The sequence below is a fragment of the Cryptomeria japonica genome, chromosome 9 (assembly GCF_030272615.1).
Source record: "Cryptomeria japonica chromosome 9, Sugi_1.0, whole genome shotgun sequence".
In the NCBI taxonomy this organism is placed as follows: Eukaryota; Viridiplantae; Streptophyta; class Pinopsida; order Cupressales; family Cupressaceae; genus Cryptomeria; species Cryptomeria japonica.
Genome location: NC_081413.1, coordinates 96,182,320 through 96,201,877, shown reverse-complemented (window position 1 = coordinate 96,201,877; position 19,558 = coordinate 96,182,320). Strand labels below are relative to the sequence as shown.

The window sequence follows — 19,558 nt, the reverse complement described above, 5'->3', positions numbered from 1 at the left end:
TCATACTTAAGCCTTTTTCTTGGCATATGAAACTTTTGAGGGACCGGCCCAAAATTCCTTCAAAGTTTACCTAGATATGATATGAGTTTAAAGTGGATATATTGTTTGGCATGTGAATATTTTTAGGGATTTGCCCAAAATTTTTTATAAATTTTACATGCATATGACATTCTTTTAGACTGGAAAATTTGTTTAACATTTGGAAAGACTGATATTTAGCTCTCTTTTCAAGAACTTTTGTTGAAATTTATTTATGTATGTATGTTAAATCTATGATTTTCTGTCACCTTCACGTGTAGACATAAATGCAAGCTAATAAAGTTGCTTAACTATATAAGTAGCTCTTAAGTAGTAGGGGTAATGTACCTTGTACAGTTTCCCTCTCACTCTAACATGGGCTAATCCTCTCCTTAAGGGTGTTGTTGGGGATATTGTCACAATGCCTGTGGGCATGATTCTTATGGTTCTCAACTACCTCAATGTAGAGCTCAAGGTCATAGTGCACACAATTGGTCTCAACATTTCCATCCACCTTATGTCTCCTCTCAACTGACATGGGTTCTCCTCATTAGTTATGTGATGAGGAAATTTAAACAACTATAAGACTACTAAAATAAGCTACCACAAACTCTACAAAATCCTACAAAATGACCAAATCACCAATGAAACAAATAAAGTTTAGTAAACTGAAAATAGTAAACCTTCATAGTTGTCCCATTGTGTCTTATCAACTTCTAATCTTGTTGTTGTAGTGTTTGCTCTCAGATTGCATTGGTGTTTGCTTCAAGATGACAAATGCTAAATGGCCATGTGGTATAATAGATGCAATTTTTAGGTGTATACAAGTTACACAATGACAATTTTCTTCATCTAACATTAACATTTTCTCCCACCAAGAATGAAACTCAACCAATAGATAGAGAATAAGATAATGAAGAAGACATATGATAGATTGGATGTCAATTCTAATAAGCAAGGTCTTTCTATTGGCTATAACAAGCCTAATAGCTATGACCCACCTCCACCTCCTATTTTTTATGCTAACAACTTTATTCTTTCTTCTTTCTTCTTTCTTCTTTCTTCTTTCTTCTTTCTTCTTTCTTCTTTCTTCTTTCTTCTTTTATCTATTCTAATACCTTTATTTAAAGATAATCTTATGCAGACTCTAAAAAGAATTTATTCCATCCACTTTTTTTTTCAAATATAATCTACCCAACATACTCGTTTATCCAAAACAGTATCCAACAATACAAAACTTGTGGATACAATCCTTAGTTGCCACCCTTACTTTTCTAGAGACCCACATCCTAGGGTTTCCTTTCCCTAACAAATGATACATGTGGTGTTTGTTTCCTATCTACCAATCGTAAAGCAGTCTATAACCGCACAACAAAAGGTCAAGTTTCAACCCCATCTTACGTGGTATTCAAAAGGCCACAGCAGAAAGTCAACAAAGCTGATTAAGAAAGCGCCCACTGTAAATTTTATAAGAAAACAATGATGTGGAAGCAGTAAATTTACATGTGATGGGAGCGGCGGACATTAGATAAGAGATACCAAATCTCCTTCAATCGCCACACCACTTTTTGCATTCCAAATCCAAAAATGGCTGCCAATCGCGATGAAAACCCCCTAATCGTCGGCGCCCCTGATGCAGAGGATTCTCCCTTTGTTGACAGAAATCCTCCAACGACGCTTCTCTGCTGCTGCGCTGAATTTCCGCTGTGGAGTGACAAGCTCAAGGGATCCCTGCGGCGGGGAAAAGAATGGTCTGTTTCGATCGTTTGTGCTCGCAAATTGATCAACCTTTTCAAGAAACTGAAGAAAAGTAAGAGTTTGGCGATTTACAGCAGCAATCAGACCAAATCCGGGAGATTTCAGTACGATGCTTTCAGTTATGCGCTTAATTTCGATGATGGGAGTGTGGATGAAGATGAGTATTCTCTGCGAGCATTTTCTGCCAGATTTGCTTGCCCGATTGCCAAGCCCAGGGATTCAAATTGCCCCCTGCATTGCCCATCTCTGTAAGGAAGAAGAACAGGGGAGAAAACAGAGGAGATCCAGTCCGCGCTCGCTGTTTATGTGCTGATCAATTGTTTTATGAGTTTTTACTTTTGGTTTATACCAAACATTGATTGGAACCCACATTCAAATCTCTCATTTTGTTTCTCTTCTGCCCTTTTTTGGGCAGCTTCTGGATCATATCCATGAGGATCTGTAATTTTTACTCTGTTCAACAAAAAATCTCTTTTTTTTTCTGATGTTCTGTTTTGGGCAGCTTCCGGATTAGCTCCTTGAGGATCTGTAATTACTCATCTGTTCAACAAATTTATTGTATTGTTAGCTACTCTGAGTTCACGCAGATGCATTGGTGTTTTCTGTATCTAGCTGTTTGTTTTGATCTAAATCAGAAAAATGTCCTAAGTTGATTGATTGATTGATTAATCTACTCCGAAATTACAGTATAATTGAAGGTCTTTTCATTTGGTTTGTCCAAATTGGTTTTAATGATTGCGACTCGAGTGACAGATTCGTTGTTCGCCATTATGTCACTGGTCAAGTGCCAGATATAAATGGAATACATTGACAGTGACTTTAATGTTTTTAGTTGTGTCAGCATGCCGTAACTAATTATGAGCTAAATATTAAATGGTGAAAGATGAAGTCGGTCCGCATTTATGCTACCACAATCATGAAATACAGAGTGGTTTAATTTTTACTTGTTTGGGTGACCCTCTCCTTCGTATGCCATGTGTTTTAGTTGGCTGTATGGACGACGTTGTCTTTTGGGTGTGGGAAAAAGGTACAATAGGTTTGCAGGTAGGGGAAGATCATCAATGATGTTCTTCTTTGCACATTCAATTCTTCAACTACTACTTTTGAAGAAACTAACCAAAAAATAATAATAATTAAAAGTCGATTAATAAATTTTACATATATCAATAATCTTCCATTTTTTAGCATTTTTAGATTATAATTAGCTCATTTGTGCATCTTGATTGGATGGGGCATTTGTACATAAGTATTAGCAATTTTAAATACACGGTTATTGAGGCATCTTTAAGCAAGTACTAGTGACACTTTGAAATGTGTACTTTTTTACCCTTGCGTGCATAACGGATCCCACAATGTTCATGGTTACTATTTAGAAGCCAAAACAGTAGCTATACGCAATTAAGTTGCATGTGGAGACAACAACAAAAAAAGTCCTCAAAATCCGATGTACCACTTAGAATTCTTGATTGGGAGAAGTTAGCTATAACAGCAATGGTACCCTTCCCTTTAGAATTCTTGATTGGGAGAAGTTAGCTATAACAACAATGGTACCCTTCCCTATCTTAACATTTTAAATATTATAATATTAATAGTTGTGAGAGAGAATTCAATGGTTGAATATATAATACTAATAATAGAATAAAATGTATTCATTATATTTTAAAAGCAATAAATCATATCATGTCATATTGTCACATAAACAAAACATGATGTAATGTATAATTATTGATTCTTAATGTACAACTATTGATCCAACTTTTCTTTTGGATGTATTGTGATACTTCACAAGAAAACTTGCCAATAATACAAGTTTGATGGATAGTGCTCATCAATTATACCAAATGTATATGCAATGAAAGAAGCAAGATAAAGCTCAAATATAAAATAAAGAGGAAATGAAGCCCGCCAAATTGCCTACTTATGATCTTAGAGTATAAAAGGAAATTCATGATGCCCATCTTCTCACATCAATGAAGAAAGAACAAGATATTGCTCATCCTTCATATGTAACAAAGAAAGGAAGAGTCCATCCATATCTTTCAGATAAGAATAAGAAATTTTGATTTGATAATTCGATTATCACTTCTTCCAATGGTACTACCACCATATGGATCTTTTAAAAAGTTCAAGTAATTCAAAGGCACCAAAAAATTATACTCCAAAATTTCAAGGGAAGTAAATAACAAATAGACCCATGCTTGCCCCCAATATATCGATCATATTTACAAAAAGATACATAATTTATTATGATGAAATTTAATTTATTAAAGTTAGATACAAATCTCATAACTATGATGAGTATCATCTTTTGGATGATGATCCTTTTAATAATATTAGTTGATATTTAAATCTTTCATGCTCTACACACATTACATTATTTAGATGGTTATTCCTACTCATGTAGCACATGAATCTTTATGAAATTGACCACTATTTTACTATGATCATCATAGAGAAACTAATGAACATGATTTGATATTCTTGATCACATGCTTTACTAGCATCAAGTCTTTTCTATGATGATTACAGGGTCATCGAAGACTACCAAACTTAGTTTTTTTATTCTATGATATGGTACCAATGCTAATGAGTCTTATATTAACATGTTTCATAATGATTTTACCTTTTTATACGTGTATCATGATGGTAGCTAACACTCCTTTCTGCTTACAACATCTTTTATCTCAGATCATGGCTACTCTTTGATAACTCAATGATGAACCACTAGTACCAAACCAGTACTGAGAGGGGGGGCAGAGGGGGGGTGAATCAGTACAAACACAAATACAATCCAAAACCGGTTTGACAGCGAATACTCCAAATGACTGACAAACAGGGATACCAGTAACATCCAGTATAGCTCAGTCAGTTATGAACCAGTCACTCAATAAGCTTTCCTCTTAGCTCAATACTACAGTATCATTATATTCTTATGCATAAACAGGTAAACTTATTCGTTAGATCTTCACAACAATGAGTTCAATATGTTTTATAGACAGGCATAAAACATAGAACCTTCATGTGCTTAACAGATAAAACAAAGCATCACAAGACAAAAGTATTTCACATGACACACATATTTTCACATGGCAACCCAACTAGGAAAAACCACGGTGGGGATGAATACCCACAAGTTGCTTTTTGAACTCTTTAGAAGTCCGCTCTGTTAGGAGCCTTGTCCGGTTAAGGACATTACAATAGGTTCTGGTAGGAACCGATCCTGTTAGGAATCACGTAGTTAAGGGATACCCGGTTAAGGGTTAAACCCGTTAGGGTCACCTTGTTAGAGGATTTCAAGAACTCAATAGCTGAAAGGATCTCCTAAGCTTCTTTAGCTCTCAGAACTCATTAGCCTCGAATTACCCGGTTAAGGGATTTGAATCAAGCCGGTTAAGACCACCTGATTTAAGGGATTTTGAATCAAGCCAGTTAAGGCTACCCTGTTAGGGGATTTTACAACTATTGAAGTGGTTAGAGATCAACAAGTATTACAATGATCTGTTAACAACACTCAATGCTAATGCAAATCCGTTTAGGCTCCTCTTTTCCTTCTGCACATTCACTTTGCGGGTATCTCTTCTCTCCTTTGGTATGGCAAGAATCATGTATCACTTTCCTTGGATACACACTCACAACTTTTGCCAACAACCTCAGAAAGAAACCCAACATTGACCTTATAGGAAACATACAGGTCGGTAGCAAAAACCCTAAACCCTAAACCTGTTAGGTTAAGCAATTCAAACGGTTCGATCCTGACCGTTGAGTCATGCTGCATTAAATGCAACAATCTTGAATCGATCTCAAGACATTCTCCATCGTCTATTATCCACCATTTTCATGGCGGCTGATAACCCATCACGCGTTATCACCATTTGACAGACTTCGCACATTCCCAAGGTAGATAGGAATAGTCATCTTCATGCAAGATCCTTCACGCACATAGAGCTTACGTGGCAACATGATCTGTCCTCCATCATACTGCTAACTCATCACACAAGGATCATCGATTGAGTCACATAAACTTAAGATACTCCAACCGGAAACCCCGAAGTGGAAGCTACCTACCAACCGGTAGTCATACAATGCTTCCATGTGTCGGTTCCCATAACTACATGTCGGTTCACCTTGAACAACTATGCCGCTTCACTTTGGCATATAAACCGGTTCATACATATGCCGGTTCCTGTCTCTCTTCACCTATCACATGTGTCGGTTCACACCATGTCTCATATTAACATCAATGACAACATACAATATCATTATGTCTTCATGCCAGTTTACATAATGCCATGTTGGTTCACATAATGCCAACAATCTCCCCCTTTAGCATTGATGGCAATATACAAAAGATATCTTCTCTGCTTCACATCTTCTCCCCATTTGCTGCAGATATCTTTTCGCTTCAATCTTTCTCCCCCTTTGAGAACAATGTCAAAGTGGAGGTACAATCATCACTGTTCCATCATGCTGCTCCCCCTAAGGAGTAGCATCCTTCAACACACCAATCAATCAAAACTTTGTCTTTCCAGTACTTGACTGATGTGGAACAATCACTTTTAGTTCACCTCCTGAAGGGGTAATACCCCTAATTCACCTCTCAAATGCACAAAAGTTGTCTTTGGAAGAGGCTTGGTGAATATGTCTGCTAACTGCTCCTTATTGGACACATGCTCCAGTGCAATATCTTTATTCTGAACCTTTTCCCTCAAGAAATGATACTTAAGCTCAAAATGCTTGGTTCTAGAATGTAAAACTGGATTCTTTGATATATTGATAGCACTTGTGTTATCACAGAATATACTTATCGGTTCAGATACAAGGATCTTGAAGCCTTCCAGTACATGCTTCATCTAGATTGTCTGAGTGCAGTTCATGAAAGCTGCAACATACTCTACTTCCGTTGTAGACTGAGAGATACAACACTGCTTTTTACTCATCCATGAGACTAGTCTACCACCGAGAAAGAATGCACCACCGGTTGTACTCTTCCGGTCATCCACATTACCGGCCCAATCAGCATCTATGAACACTTTCAGATTGAAATTATTGTTGTATGGGTACCACAATCGATAGTCAATTGTTCCCTTCAGATACCTAAGAATCCGCTTGACTGCAATCAAGTGAGATTCTCTTGGACTCTTCTGGAACCTTGCAGTGATGCCAACTGCATGTGCAATATCCGGTCTGCTGTGCACTACATAATGCAACTTACCAATCATTGACCAGTATTCCTTCTCATCAACTAGTGTGGAATCATACTCCTTTGTCAATTTACAACCAGTCACCATCGGTGTACCAACCGGTTTGCTGTCTTCCATGCCAAAAGTCTTCAACACCTCTTTGACATATTTGGACTGAGTGATGAAGATTCTATCTTTCATCTGCTGGATCTGCAATCCAATGAAGAACTTAATCTCCCCTATGAGTGACATCTCAAACTCTTTCTTCATCTCATCAACAAACTCATGACTCGTCTTGTCATCTCCACCAAAGATGATGTCATCAACAAAAACTTCACAGATTAGTGTAGACGTATAAAAATGGCCATATTCCTAAATGAATATTTTATGTTCATTTCTCTATTTGATTAAATCCAATTTAATTAAATTATCCACATTCCTCTATTTAATTAAGTAAATCGCTCAATTTATTTAAAATAAATTCACTATACCCATTTAATGAATAAATCATTTTATTCAATTAAATCTCCACTATCCACTTTTAATTAAATTCAAATTTAATTAAATAGTTATCCTAAATTGAATAAATCTAATTTATTTAATTGCAACCAAATTGAATTAAATCATTTAAATAGTTCAATTAAATCCTATTATCCCTCCATCCACTTGCAAAATCCTATATCTCCCACTTGCCTTCCCAAACCCCTTTCTAATCCCTTCTAGAATCTTCTAATCGCTTCTAATTAACCTAACCCCTCCTCTAAACTTTTTCACATCCCTAAGCAAAGGGAAGTCACTTTTCAAACCCTCAAAGTCTTTGATAACCATTAAAGGCTTTCAACCTTCAACCACTAAATGGCTCAAAGTCTTTGATAACCATTGAAGGCTTTCAACCTTCAACCACTTAATCCCCAAAGTCTCCAATAACCATTAATGGTTAACTCAAACCCTCCTACATGGTTAAAACATTTGTTTTGACTCAACCTTCATCCAACCCAAGGGTCTCATCAGGCCATTAATGCTTTGACCATGATTATCTCTTAATCATTTGCACAAAGGTTTATCCTTGATTAACTCTTAATCCAGTGGGTAATCTTAATTTAGACTTGACCCTTAGCCTCTAGATAACCATGAGGTCTTCTCAGGCATTCAATGTCTCCAACCCCTTCTCTCAACCCAACCCTATGTTGACACTTGTCACCATTTCATTGGTGCAAATTGTGCACATGGATCCCCAACTTTCAAATTCAACCCTTGATTGAATCTTTCAATCCTGACCATCCATTGCCCTATTCTTGCTATAAATAGAGCTCTCATTCCTCCATAACAATGAATCCTCCAAATTTGTAGTATCACACTTATGGTCAAATACATTCAAGCTTTCATATCTCATTTTATGCTCATCATTTAGCCTCTCTTTAGAATAGAAATTAATCTAAATATGCATGTTTAGAATACTTTCTTTATCATTTTAGCTCAATCATAGACTAAATATATCATGTTAGGATAGTACTCATACTAATCTTGTCATCTTATCATTTAGTTTATTGCATTTTAAAATCATACATAGTTTAGCATACCTTTCATACTAAAATCCATCAAAGCATCCCTCGTTCTTGCATTTGCCATCCCTAAACCATTTTGTTCAGTGATCTGAGAGCAAAAACATTGGTTTGAGGAACATTGTAAGATAGAGTTACATGGGACCAACCTTGGGAAGCTGAGTAATACTTCATTACTCCATAGCTTGCACCAAGAAGTCTTGTGTGTGTGTGTGGACTAGTATTTAGCAATATTTTCACATATTAAGTTTTATCAGCCCACTTTTCCCGCATACATTTCTAGTGCCCACCGTGGGGCTAGACCCCATATATCAAATTGGTTTTTAAATTTAACCACTTTTGCAGGCACGCGGGAAAAATGAATTAGCGCGTTAAGTTCACTGTTTAGCGCATCCGGTTAACAGTCTAGTGCATCTCACTTACTGTTTAACGTGTGGGGTCTATACTCTAGCGCGTGAAGTCCTTTCTTTAGCGCATGAGTTCCACTAATCTTTTCCTGTAAGTATCAACGTGGGAGAAAAATAGAGTAGTGCATCTAGTTAACAGTCTAGCGCATCCCGCTTACTGTTTAGCGTGTGGGGTCTATACTCTAGCGCGTGAAGTCCTTTCTTTAGCGCATGACTTCCACTAATATTTTCCTATAGGTATCAACGTGAGAGAAAAATAGAATAGCGCATCGGGAAAACAGCTTAGTGCATTAGGGGCACATAATAGCACGTAGGTGCTTTTTCTTAGCGCATAGAGTTGGCAGAGCCAAAAATTTATGACAGAGTCAAAAATTAGGCTTGTGGGAGGCATAATATATATGGAATATAACATTTAAGTATAAGAATGTCACTTATACTTTAAGTTATATTCCATATATATTGTCAGGATGTTTGAGAGGGGTTTCAGACCTCTAGGAGTTATAATGCAAAATCTAGTTTTTGGAAGATCCTCCAAAATTCAGACTTAGACAAATTTCAGGGCATTTCAGGATCAGAATTGTAAAATTTGTAACCAAGATCAGAATTTAGGCTTGTGTAAGCCCACACTAACATTTGATCACGGGCTATGTGCAGGTTCTAATATTTTTTGTGCAGGGGAAGGAGCAAGTTTAGAGGCTTTAAGTCTCTTTTTTTACTTTCTTTCAACAAAAGTTGGTTAAAAAGAACTCACTCTCCTTTTTGCAAAAGTTAAAATAAACCTCATCATTTCATTTGGATGCATAAAATGAACTTCATGCCTTCCTTTTTGGTGTTTTAAAATAAAACTTCATCTTTTCTTTATTGCAAGGTAAAAAGAACAACAAACTTCATATTTGTTTTCTTGCAAGATTAGAGAAAAAACACTTCATTTTGGAAGCTGTAAAAAGAACCAACAATCTTTACTTTGGCAAAAGTTTTAAAAAGAACCTCACCATCCTTTGGTGTTTAAAACGATTCATTTCATTTTGCAAAGTAAAAGAACCTCATCGTCATTTTGTGCAAGGCAAAGAAGGAAAGTTTTTCCCTATCGACTTTAATTTTTTGGACCAAAATCACGACTTACTTTGTTGACCAGGCTTGTTTTACAAAAGTTTTGGAAATACACACTTTGCTATGAAAGGTTAAAAAGAACATCATGCTTGTTGGAGCAACATCTCCAAATAGAAGTTAACAAATCATTGTCTTGAAGGCTAAAAATAACAACTTGATTGCCTTGTCTCGAAAGTGGAAGGTATATGCTCTCCCCATAACTGGGTGACCAAAAAGCCAAACCACTCTTAAGCTTTCTGTACTTCAAGCATTTACATCCTTTAGCAGGCCTGCCTTCCCGAGGGGTTGAAAAACTCTTAAAGCCATTCTATGGCCGGTGTGAAGGGAACGACCTAAGTGGGAAACGACTTTGATGCCAAGCGTTCCAGCCCACTATAATCAAAAGTGGAAAGTGACGAAAGTCCTTTTCAACGGTTTGCTCAGCACCGGCAACCCTCTAACTGCCTTGATCTTACTAGCCTTCATAATGTTATCAAAGTTTACATGGCAAAATCTCCTATGCCATATCCAGCTATCTTTAAGCTTAGCCATAAGACATGTACTTATATTTGCATTCAGATGAAATAGGTTACCTTTAGTCTGCATGTCAGTGGCTACTAATTTACCATCTTTACCTTTGATTCTGCAAACTCCATTCTTGAATTGCAGAGTGAGAGCACTGTCATTTAGCTGGGCAACACTTAGAAGGTTGTGTTTGAGACCATCAACCCAGTACACATTGTCAGCACTACTCTTTCCATTCAAAGAGATGGACCCTCTGCCTTTGACCATGCATGGTGCATGATTGCCAAAGCGAACCACACCACCATCATACTCCTCTAAGGATAGAAACTTGCTCTGGTCACCAGTCATATGGTGAGAACAGCCACTGTCAATGATCCACTCATTGGAATTATCAAACCGGGAGACAAGAGCCTTCTTGTCTGCCACATCTTCCTTTATAGCAACAAACACAATGTCTTCATTCTCTTCATCTTCTAATTCCTCATCTGTGACACCTTCATCAACTGCCACAAAACAATTTCTCTGGTTTCCTCCTTTGAATTTATTGAACCTTTCCGGTTTATCCTTGTTGTCACTATTAGGACAGTTCATAGAAATGTGTCCTATCCGGTTATAGGAGAAACATTTCAAAGGAAGCTTACCTTTGTATTTACCAGTCCCTTTTGGAAATTTCCTGGCAAGAAGAACTTCAAATTCCATCAGAAACTCTTCATCCTTCATTTCTCTATTCTAATTCTTATTCCATACTGCTGAATTGTCTCTCCTTCAACCATCCACATGTCTTCAAACTTTCCTCTCAGGCTCTCTTCCTTAGCCTATTTTACATGCTCATCACCACCATAGATATTTTCAAGAGCATCCCATACCTCTTTGGGATTTGCCTTGTCCTGAACATCAATAAACTCAATGTCAGATAGACTACTGATGAGAGCTTCCATGACTTGCCCATTTTCTTGTATCTCTCTCTTTTGTTATCGGTGAGAGTACCAATAGGAACAACATATACATTTTCAACATAACTCCAGTGTTGAACACCCATGCTTTTGATGAATATCTTCATCCTGTCTTTCCATATACCAAAATTTTCCCTGTTAAACTTTGAACCTTCCCTCTTCATCATTTGACTAGGATCTTATCCTCAAGCAGTTAAGCTTACAACACAAAGGACTTGGAGGAGCTCTGATACCAATTGATAACTCAATGATGAGCCACTAGTACCAAACCGGTACTGAGAGGGTGGGGGAGGGGGGGTGAATCAGTACAAACACAAATACAGTCCAAAACCGGTTTGACAGCAAATACTCCAAATGATTGACAAACAGGGATACCGGTAAAACAGAGTGCAACCGCTAACATCCAGTATAGCTCAGTCAGTTATGAACCGGTCACTCAATAAGCTTTCCTCTTAGCTCAATACTACAGTATCATTATATTCTTATGCATAAACAGGTAAACTTATTCGTGAGATCTTCACAATAGTGAGTTCAATATGTTTTATAGACAAGCATAAAACATAGAACCTTCATGTGCTTAACAGATAAAACAAAGCATCACAAGACAAAAGCATTTCACATGACACACATATTTTCACGTCGAAACCCAACTGGGAAAAACCACGGTGGGGATGAATACCCACAAGTTGCTTTTTGAACTCTTTAGAAGTCCGCTCTGTTAGGAGCCTTGTCCGGTTAAGGACATTACAATAGGTTCTGGTAGGAACCGATCCTGTTAGGAATCGCCTGGTTAAGGGATACCCGGTTAAGGGTTAAACCCGTTAGGGTCACCTTGTTAGAGGATTTCAAGAACTCAATAGCTGAAAGGATCTCCTAAGCTTCTCTAGCTTCTCAGAACTCATTAGCCTCGAATTACCCGGTTAAGGGATTTGAATCAAGCCGGTTAAGACCACCTGATTTAAGGGATTTTGAATCAAGCTAGTTAAGGCTACCCTGTTAGGGGATTTTACAACTGTTGAAGTGGTTAGAGATCAACAAGTATTACAATGATCTGTTAACAGCACTCAATGCTAATGCAGATCGGTTTAGGCTCCTCTTTTCCTTCTACACATTCACTTTGCAGGTATCTCTTCTCTCCTTTGGTCTAGCAAGAATCATGTATCACTTTCGTTGGATACACACTCACAACTTTTGCCAACAACCTCAGAAAGAAACCCAACATCGACCTTATAGGAAACATACAGGTCGGTAGCAAAAACCCTAAACCTGTTAGGTTAAGCAATTCAAACGGTTTGATCCTGACCGTTGAGTCATGCTACATTAAATGCAACAATCTTGAATCGATCTCAAGACATTCTCCATCATCCATTATCCACCGTTTTCATGGTGGCTGATAACCCATCACGCGTTATCACTGTTTGACAGACTTCGCACATTCCCGAGGTAGATAGGAATAGTCATCTTCATGCAAGATCTTTCACGCACACAGAGCTTACGTGGCAACATGATCTATCCTCCATCATACTGCTAACTCGTCACACAAGGATCACTGATTGAGTCACACAAACTTAAGATACTCCAACCGGAAACCCCGAAGTGGAAGCTACCTACCAACCGGTACTCATACAATGCTTCCATGTGTCGGTTCCCATAACTACATGCCGGTTCACCTTGAACAACTATGCCGCTTCACTTTGGCATATAAAACGGTTCATACATATGCCAGTTCCTCTCTCTCTTCACCTATCACATGTGTCGGTTCACACCATGTCTCATATTGACATCGATGACAACATACAATATCATTATGTCTTCATGTCGGTTTACATAATGCCATGTCGGTTCACATAATGCCAACACTCTTTATAGTCCTACTTAGTAGCAAAATTGGGGCATTTGTTACCTATAATTATATATGTATACTTTCATGAGAATGTTATTAGTGTCTTTTCATAGTGTCACATGATTATATCTTTACATTTCTATTTTGATTAGTCAAACTATCGTGCTCTACGCACACATTACATTATTTTGATGGTTAATCCCACTTATTAGGCACTTTCAAATCTTTATGAAATTGACCACTATTTTACTATGTTCATATTATAGTTATATATGTTTCTATATGATTGTAATGAACATTATTTAATATTCTTGATCATATGCTTTACTAGCATCCTCTTTTCTATGATGATTACAAGGTCATCCAAAGCTACCAATCTTACATTTTTTATTCTATGATATGCTACTAATGTTGATGAGCCTTATGTTAACATGTTTCATGATCATTTTACCTTTTTATACATGTGTATCATGATGGTATCTAACACTCCTTTCTGTTTACAACATCTTTTATCTCTAATCATGGCTACTTTCTATAGTCCTACTTAGGAGAATAATTGGAGCATTCTTTTACCTATAATTATGTATATAGTTTCATGAGCATATTATTAGTATCTTTTCATGGTGTCACGTGATTATATCTTTACATTTATATTGTGATCAATCAAATTGTTAGAATTATATCATTTTTTTAATCTTTATATGCTCGCCTCTAACGTTATTGCATTCATTGTATGCAACTAAATGGAGGGGGAAGATATAAGGTCACTGTCATTCCTTCTTTAAGTAGGATTTTAATTTTACTACAACATAATTTGGGCCATTCATTTTCAAAGGAGCATGTTCCAAGAAGTGACATCCATGTCCCTATCTATATCATTTTTATGAATTTTTTAATACATTTACTTTCATGCAAGGAACATAATTTTTCTTTGACATGTGTTGCCATGATAGGTTGTTGTAAGTAAGTGGTGGAGAGAATTTTAGTGGTGAAATTGAATACTTTACACCTTTCCTCTTTGTTTTGGACCCATTTTAGTTAGGCTATCTCTTATATGATTAAAAGGGTAAAAATTACACATGTTTCCTACTAATAGTTGGCAAATAACAAAAGCCATTGTCCTCACTCCCAATGATTGATCATAATTCTCATTTCATTATTTTTTTACCTTAAGTTATATTCACATAACTTTGCATAAATAAACTAGTTTAGATGTACATAGTTTTGTAAATTACTATTAAACCTTCAAATTTTGAATTTGAATTTAAGAAAAATGTAATCCTTTCCACATGATCACTTTCTATCAACTAGACATACGAAAAATTGAATTTATGACCCTTAGGGACAACCCTAGTTCATTTAGAGTTGTCTAGATCTTTGCTCATATTCTTACTTGCACAATAATTAAGGATCCTTACTTAGAGTATTTGCATTGAGACATCATTTAGAGAATCCATTGCATGTTTGGATCTTACCTTCAATGAATATATGTTTTTCACTCGGTGTCCTTACAAGGTTTGACACAAGGGGGTAAATATCCTTATCGCATACGAACCCCCAACTACACAACCAAGTTTTTATGTGGAGATAGACATAAAAATTTATGATAGACTAAATGCAAACATTTTAGGATTTATAAAGTGTAGATCCACACACACACATTAGATTTATACTTATGCAAATTATATTGATAAGTGCATGGTTAATCCTATAGTTAAAAAGTGACTCATAGCAATAGAAAAAAAAAATCAAGACATTTATCTAAACATCATTAAATTTTCTACAATTCAAAACCTTATCTATAGACATATATCACATCGTATCTAAATTATTTTTCAAAGTAACTACAACTACTCACTCTTTCATATTAAAAAATATTTTTTTTAATATTATTTTTATTTTCAACTTTTTAAATCTAAAATAAGTTTTAAATATTTATTATTTTTCATACTTAAATTTATACATAAAAAATGCTCCCAAAAAATAACATTTATGAATCAAAATTCAAATTTTGACTTCAAATAATAAAAAAATTGTCTTTAGTTCACTTGAATAACAAAACATTACATTCTAATTTTGAAATGTCTATCGCTCGGAACTCCCGCCCAACTACCTCTGGTTGTTGCTCCCTTGGTCTTCTAGAGGCCTCCACCTGTTCTAATGGTGATGGTCCTCCTATGGCTGATGCTCTCGTGGATTGTGATTCTCTTGATGCAACGCAGCTAAACGCCCCTACTGTGGATGGTGGTTTTTCTTCGGGGGTTTCTAGAGTGGCTTGCTCCGCTTTCAGGGCTTCTAAGGGTTCTTATGCAGATCATCTAGCTTCTAGAGGGGGTAAGGGACCTTCTTATGCTGACTCTAAGCCTTTTCCTGTTTGTCAATCTATTGCTATTAATCTGGAAGAAGAGACGGTTAATATGATTGATCAGATTGCCTCTGATCTTTCTTCTCTTGCGGTTATATGTCGGTTTAGGGGTTTTTGGCCCAGTCTTCTGGGACTACATGAATGGGTCTCTAAGCACTAGGAACCCCTCAATTCGAATTCAGTTCAGATTTTTCCTTTGGCCAAAGGTTTTTTATTGCTAAGTTTGAAAAACTGGTGGATAGAAAGATTATTCTATGTGAACACTTTTTTACTTGGGAGAATCGCTTCTCATTGATGATTAAACCCTGGCATGAGGATTTCAACCCCTCATCTAAATCCTTCTATAAAATGTCGATTTGGGTTAGACTCCCCAACATCCCACTTCATTTTTGGGTGGACCAACTCCTTGAGGAAGTGGGTGAGGCTTTGGGAGATTTTCTTATGGTGGATGTGGAGTCCTCTAATATCCTTCATTCTACCTATGCACGTATTTTGGTAGATATTGATGCTTATAAGGGGCTTCCAGGAGAGATCAAACTTTTGACCCCCAAGGGTTTCTGGATTCAATCTTTGGATTATGAAGGGATTCCCTTCAGATGTAGAAGATGCTTCAAGACTGGGCATGTCATAGCTAAATGTGATTTAGAGAGAGTTAAAGTGAAGAAGCCCTCTTCATGGTGGAAAGGTGCCTCTTCTCAACATTATACAGTATTCAAGAGCTCTTCTCAGACGGTTGGGCAGGATCTTCTCATTAATGGCTCTAAAGTGCCTATGGTAGATTCTGTTGGATTTTCCCCCAAGGTCCCTGTTGATAGTGTTGTCCCTTCAACTGATGTCTCAAATGGTGTTCTTGCTTTGATTCCTTTTGAGCCAACTGGTGGCTCTAATTTTTCTGTCGGAGCTGTCCCTATTGTTGGATGTCATAAGATTCTTGTGGGTACATCTATTGGTGTTGCCCTTTGCCTGCTTCTGCTTCTATAGCTTATGTTGGAATTGTCTCACTGTCTGTCTCGTCTTCCAATGATGTGCATGGCCCTGGCTCTGCTGGTCCTGCTGGCTTTTTGAGGTATGCTGGTATCTCCTTGGATGCTGGGTAACATGGGTTGGATTCGCTGGTTTGGAAAGTTGAGGCTGCAAAGGTTGAAGAAGGTTGGATTTCAGTTAAAAGCAAACATTCTAAAAGGTCTTCACCCTCTTTTGATATGACCCTTAGATCCCAAAAGAAGGGATCCAAAGAGAAATCCTAATGTTGGTTGGTTGCTCCTGGTTGGGGGTACCTGTTTTTTGAACTTCTTGTAGACTTTCCATGCATATGTTCTTATTTGTCAGTTATCTTTTCTTTCTGGAGGGGTCTATCTGCTTAGATTCTCTTTTCTTGGCTTTGATTCGTCTCATCTTTGTTCTGCTTTGTTTTGTTGATAATCCTGAATATTTTTAGTTATGGGTTTCAGGTCCTCCCTATTAAACTTGCTTTGTGCAGGGTTTTGTGTCCCTTAAAAACCTATTTTTAACTTAATCAAAAACAAAATATTACATTATAGGTTCTTCCTATAGTGTGTTTGTTTAAGTGGTGGTGTTGTTTTTGTGACCACCAAGGTTCAAACTCTTGTGGTCGCAAGATTGTGCCTTCGTTGATCCAATGTGCTCACAGAGATGAGCCTTAGCATTGTTACATGGGGATGAGGTCCCTCATTTGTGACCTCATCGGTTCATAGCTCTAGGCCAAAAGCATTTCACATGGAGTCGAAAGACATGTCGTATCAACATCACCGATCACATTTAAAAGTTTACCTGACACTAAAAAAAACATTACATTTTAATTAAATTGATAAACTAATTTATAAAGTTTTATTGTTATCATTTAAAAAACAAAAAATTCGCATTTAAAAATAACTATTCCTTCTTAACACCATTCCCCAAAAGTAAAAGCATTATAGATGTTGTAATACCTTTTTTAATATGTCTTGAAAGTTGGGGCACATTCATACTTCTAAACAAACAAATAAAGAAACATGTGCCTATTTACTTATTGTTTTAACCAATAAAAAATGATAATATAATAATCTTCAAATTGCCTTGTCTTTTTTATCTAAATTTTATAAGGCAAAACCTATGTAACATGCGAATTATTCGTGCATGTCATTTGGTCAAATTTCAAAGTATTAAATTACCTATAATATGTTTGTATGCTTAGCTAAAGGGAAAGGGTTATAATAATGCAAATGGTAATTAAGGGATATATTCATTCAATAATGTTGAAATTATAATATAAATAAATATTTAAAAAATTGTAAAGAATATACAAAACCATAAGTTTTCTAAATATATAATTCATGATAGTTTTTTGTAAGTTAATGTGTGAAAAATTTTAATGGTGATAATTAAATATTTAATACTTTTTCTTTTGATTTGGATCTATTTTAGTTAGGCTATTTCTTGTGCAATGAACATAGTACGAATTACATGTTTTATGTTAATAATTGGCACATAGCCTAAACCTTATTTGTTTCAACTTGTACTCACCTCCAATGATGGATCCTAATTCTCATTTCTTCAATCTTTGATCCTAGATTAGATTCACAAAATTTTGCATAAATAAACTGGTTTAGATGTACATAGTCAAGAAAATTACTCTCAAATATTTTGAATTCAAATATGAGTTCAGGAACTATGTAATCCTTCCCACTTGATCATTTTCTATCAACTAGACACGTGAAACATTTTATTTATGACCCTTAGAGTTGCATTTAAGGAGCAACACTAGTTCATTTAGAGGGATCTAGATCTTAGCTCATATTCTTATTTATGACCCTTAGAGTTGCATTTAAGGAGCAACACTAGTTCATTTAGAGGGATCTAGATCTTAGCTCATATTCTTACTTGCACAATTATTTAGGATCATTTCTTAGAGTATTTGCATTGCAACATCATCTAGGGCACCCATTGCATGTTTGAATCTTATCTTCAATAAATTTCTATGTTGACTCGGTATCCTTACAAGGTTTGACACAAGCGAATAAATATTGTTATAGCATACAAACTCTCAACCAAACAACTATATGTGGAGAGAGACATAAATTTTCATGATAGACTAAATGCAAACATTTTAGGATTTATAAAGTGTAGATCCACATACACACACACATTAGATTTATACTTGTGCAGATTATATTGATAAGTGCATGGTAAATCCTACAGTTATAAAGTAACTCATAGTAATAGAAAATAAACTTTCAGGACATTTATCTAAACATCATTAAATTTTCTACAACTCAAAAACTTATCTATAGACATATATCACGTCATATCTAAATTATATTTCAAAGTAACTACAATTACTCACTCTTTCATATTAAAAAATATTTATTTTAATATATTTTTTATTCTCAACTTTTTTAATCTAAAATAAATTCTAAATATTTATTATTTTTCATACTTAATTTTATACATAAAAAAATGCTCCCAAAAAATAATAATTATGAATCAAAATTCAATTTTTTACTTCAAATAATAAAAATATTATCTTCAATTCACTTGCAAAACAAAACATTGCATTTTAGGGTTCTTCCTATAGTGTGTTTTTTTAATTGGTGATGTTGTTTTTGTGCTCGCATATTTGAGCCTCAGCATTGTTACATGGGGATGAGGTCTCTCATTTGTGACATCATCGATTCATAGTTCTAGGCCAAAAGTGTTTGACATAGAGTCGAAAGACGTGTCGTATCAACATCATCAGTCACATTAAAAATTTTACCTGACATTGAAAAAAAATATTACATTTTAATTAAATTGATAAATCAATTTATAAACTTTTATTGTTATCATTTAAAAAACAAAAAAAATAACATTTAAAAACAA

At 35.8% G+C, this 19,558-nt stretch overlaps 1 protein-coding gene across 1 annotated transcript; it reads left to right on the top strand.

Annotated features, from left to right (window-relative positions):
- The first annotated feature begins 1,299 nt into the window (after positions 1–1,299).
- On the top strand, positions 1,300–2,261 carry LOC131077928 (uncharacterized). The gene has a single exon (XM_058015525.1). The coding sequence runs from the start codon at positions 1,606–1,608 to the stop codon at positions 2,026–2,028; it is 423 nt and encodes a 140-aa protein (XP_057871508.1). The 5' UTR covers positions 1,300–1,605; the 3' UTR covers positions 2,029–2,261.
- Positions 2,262–19,558: the final 17,297 nt, after the last annotated feature.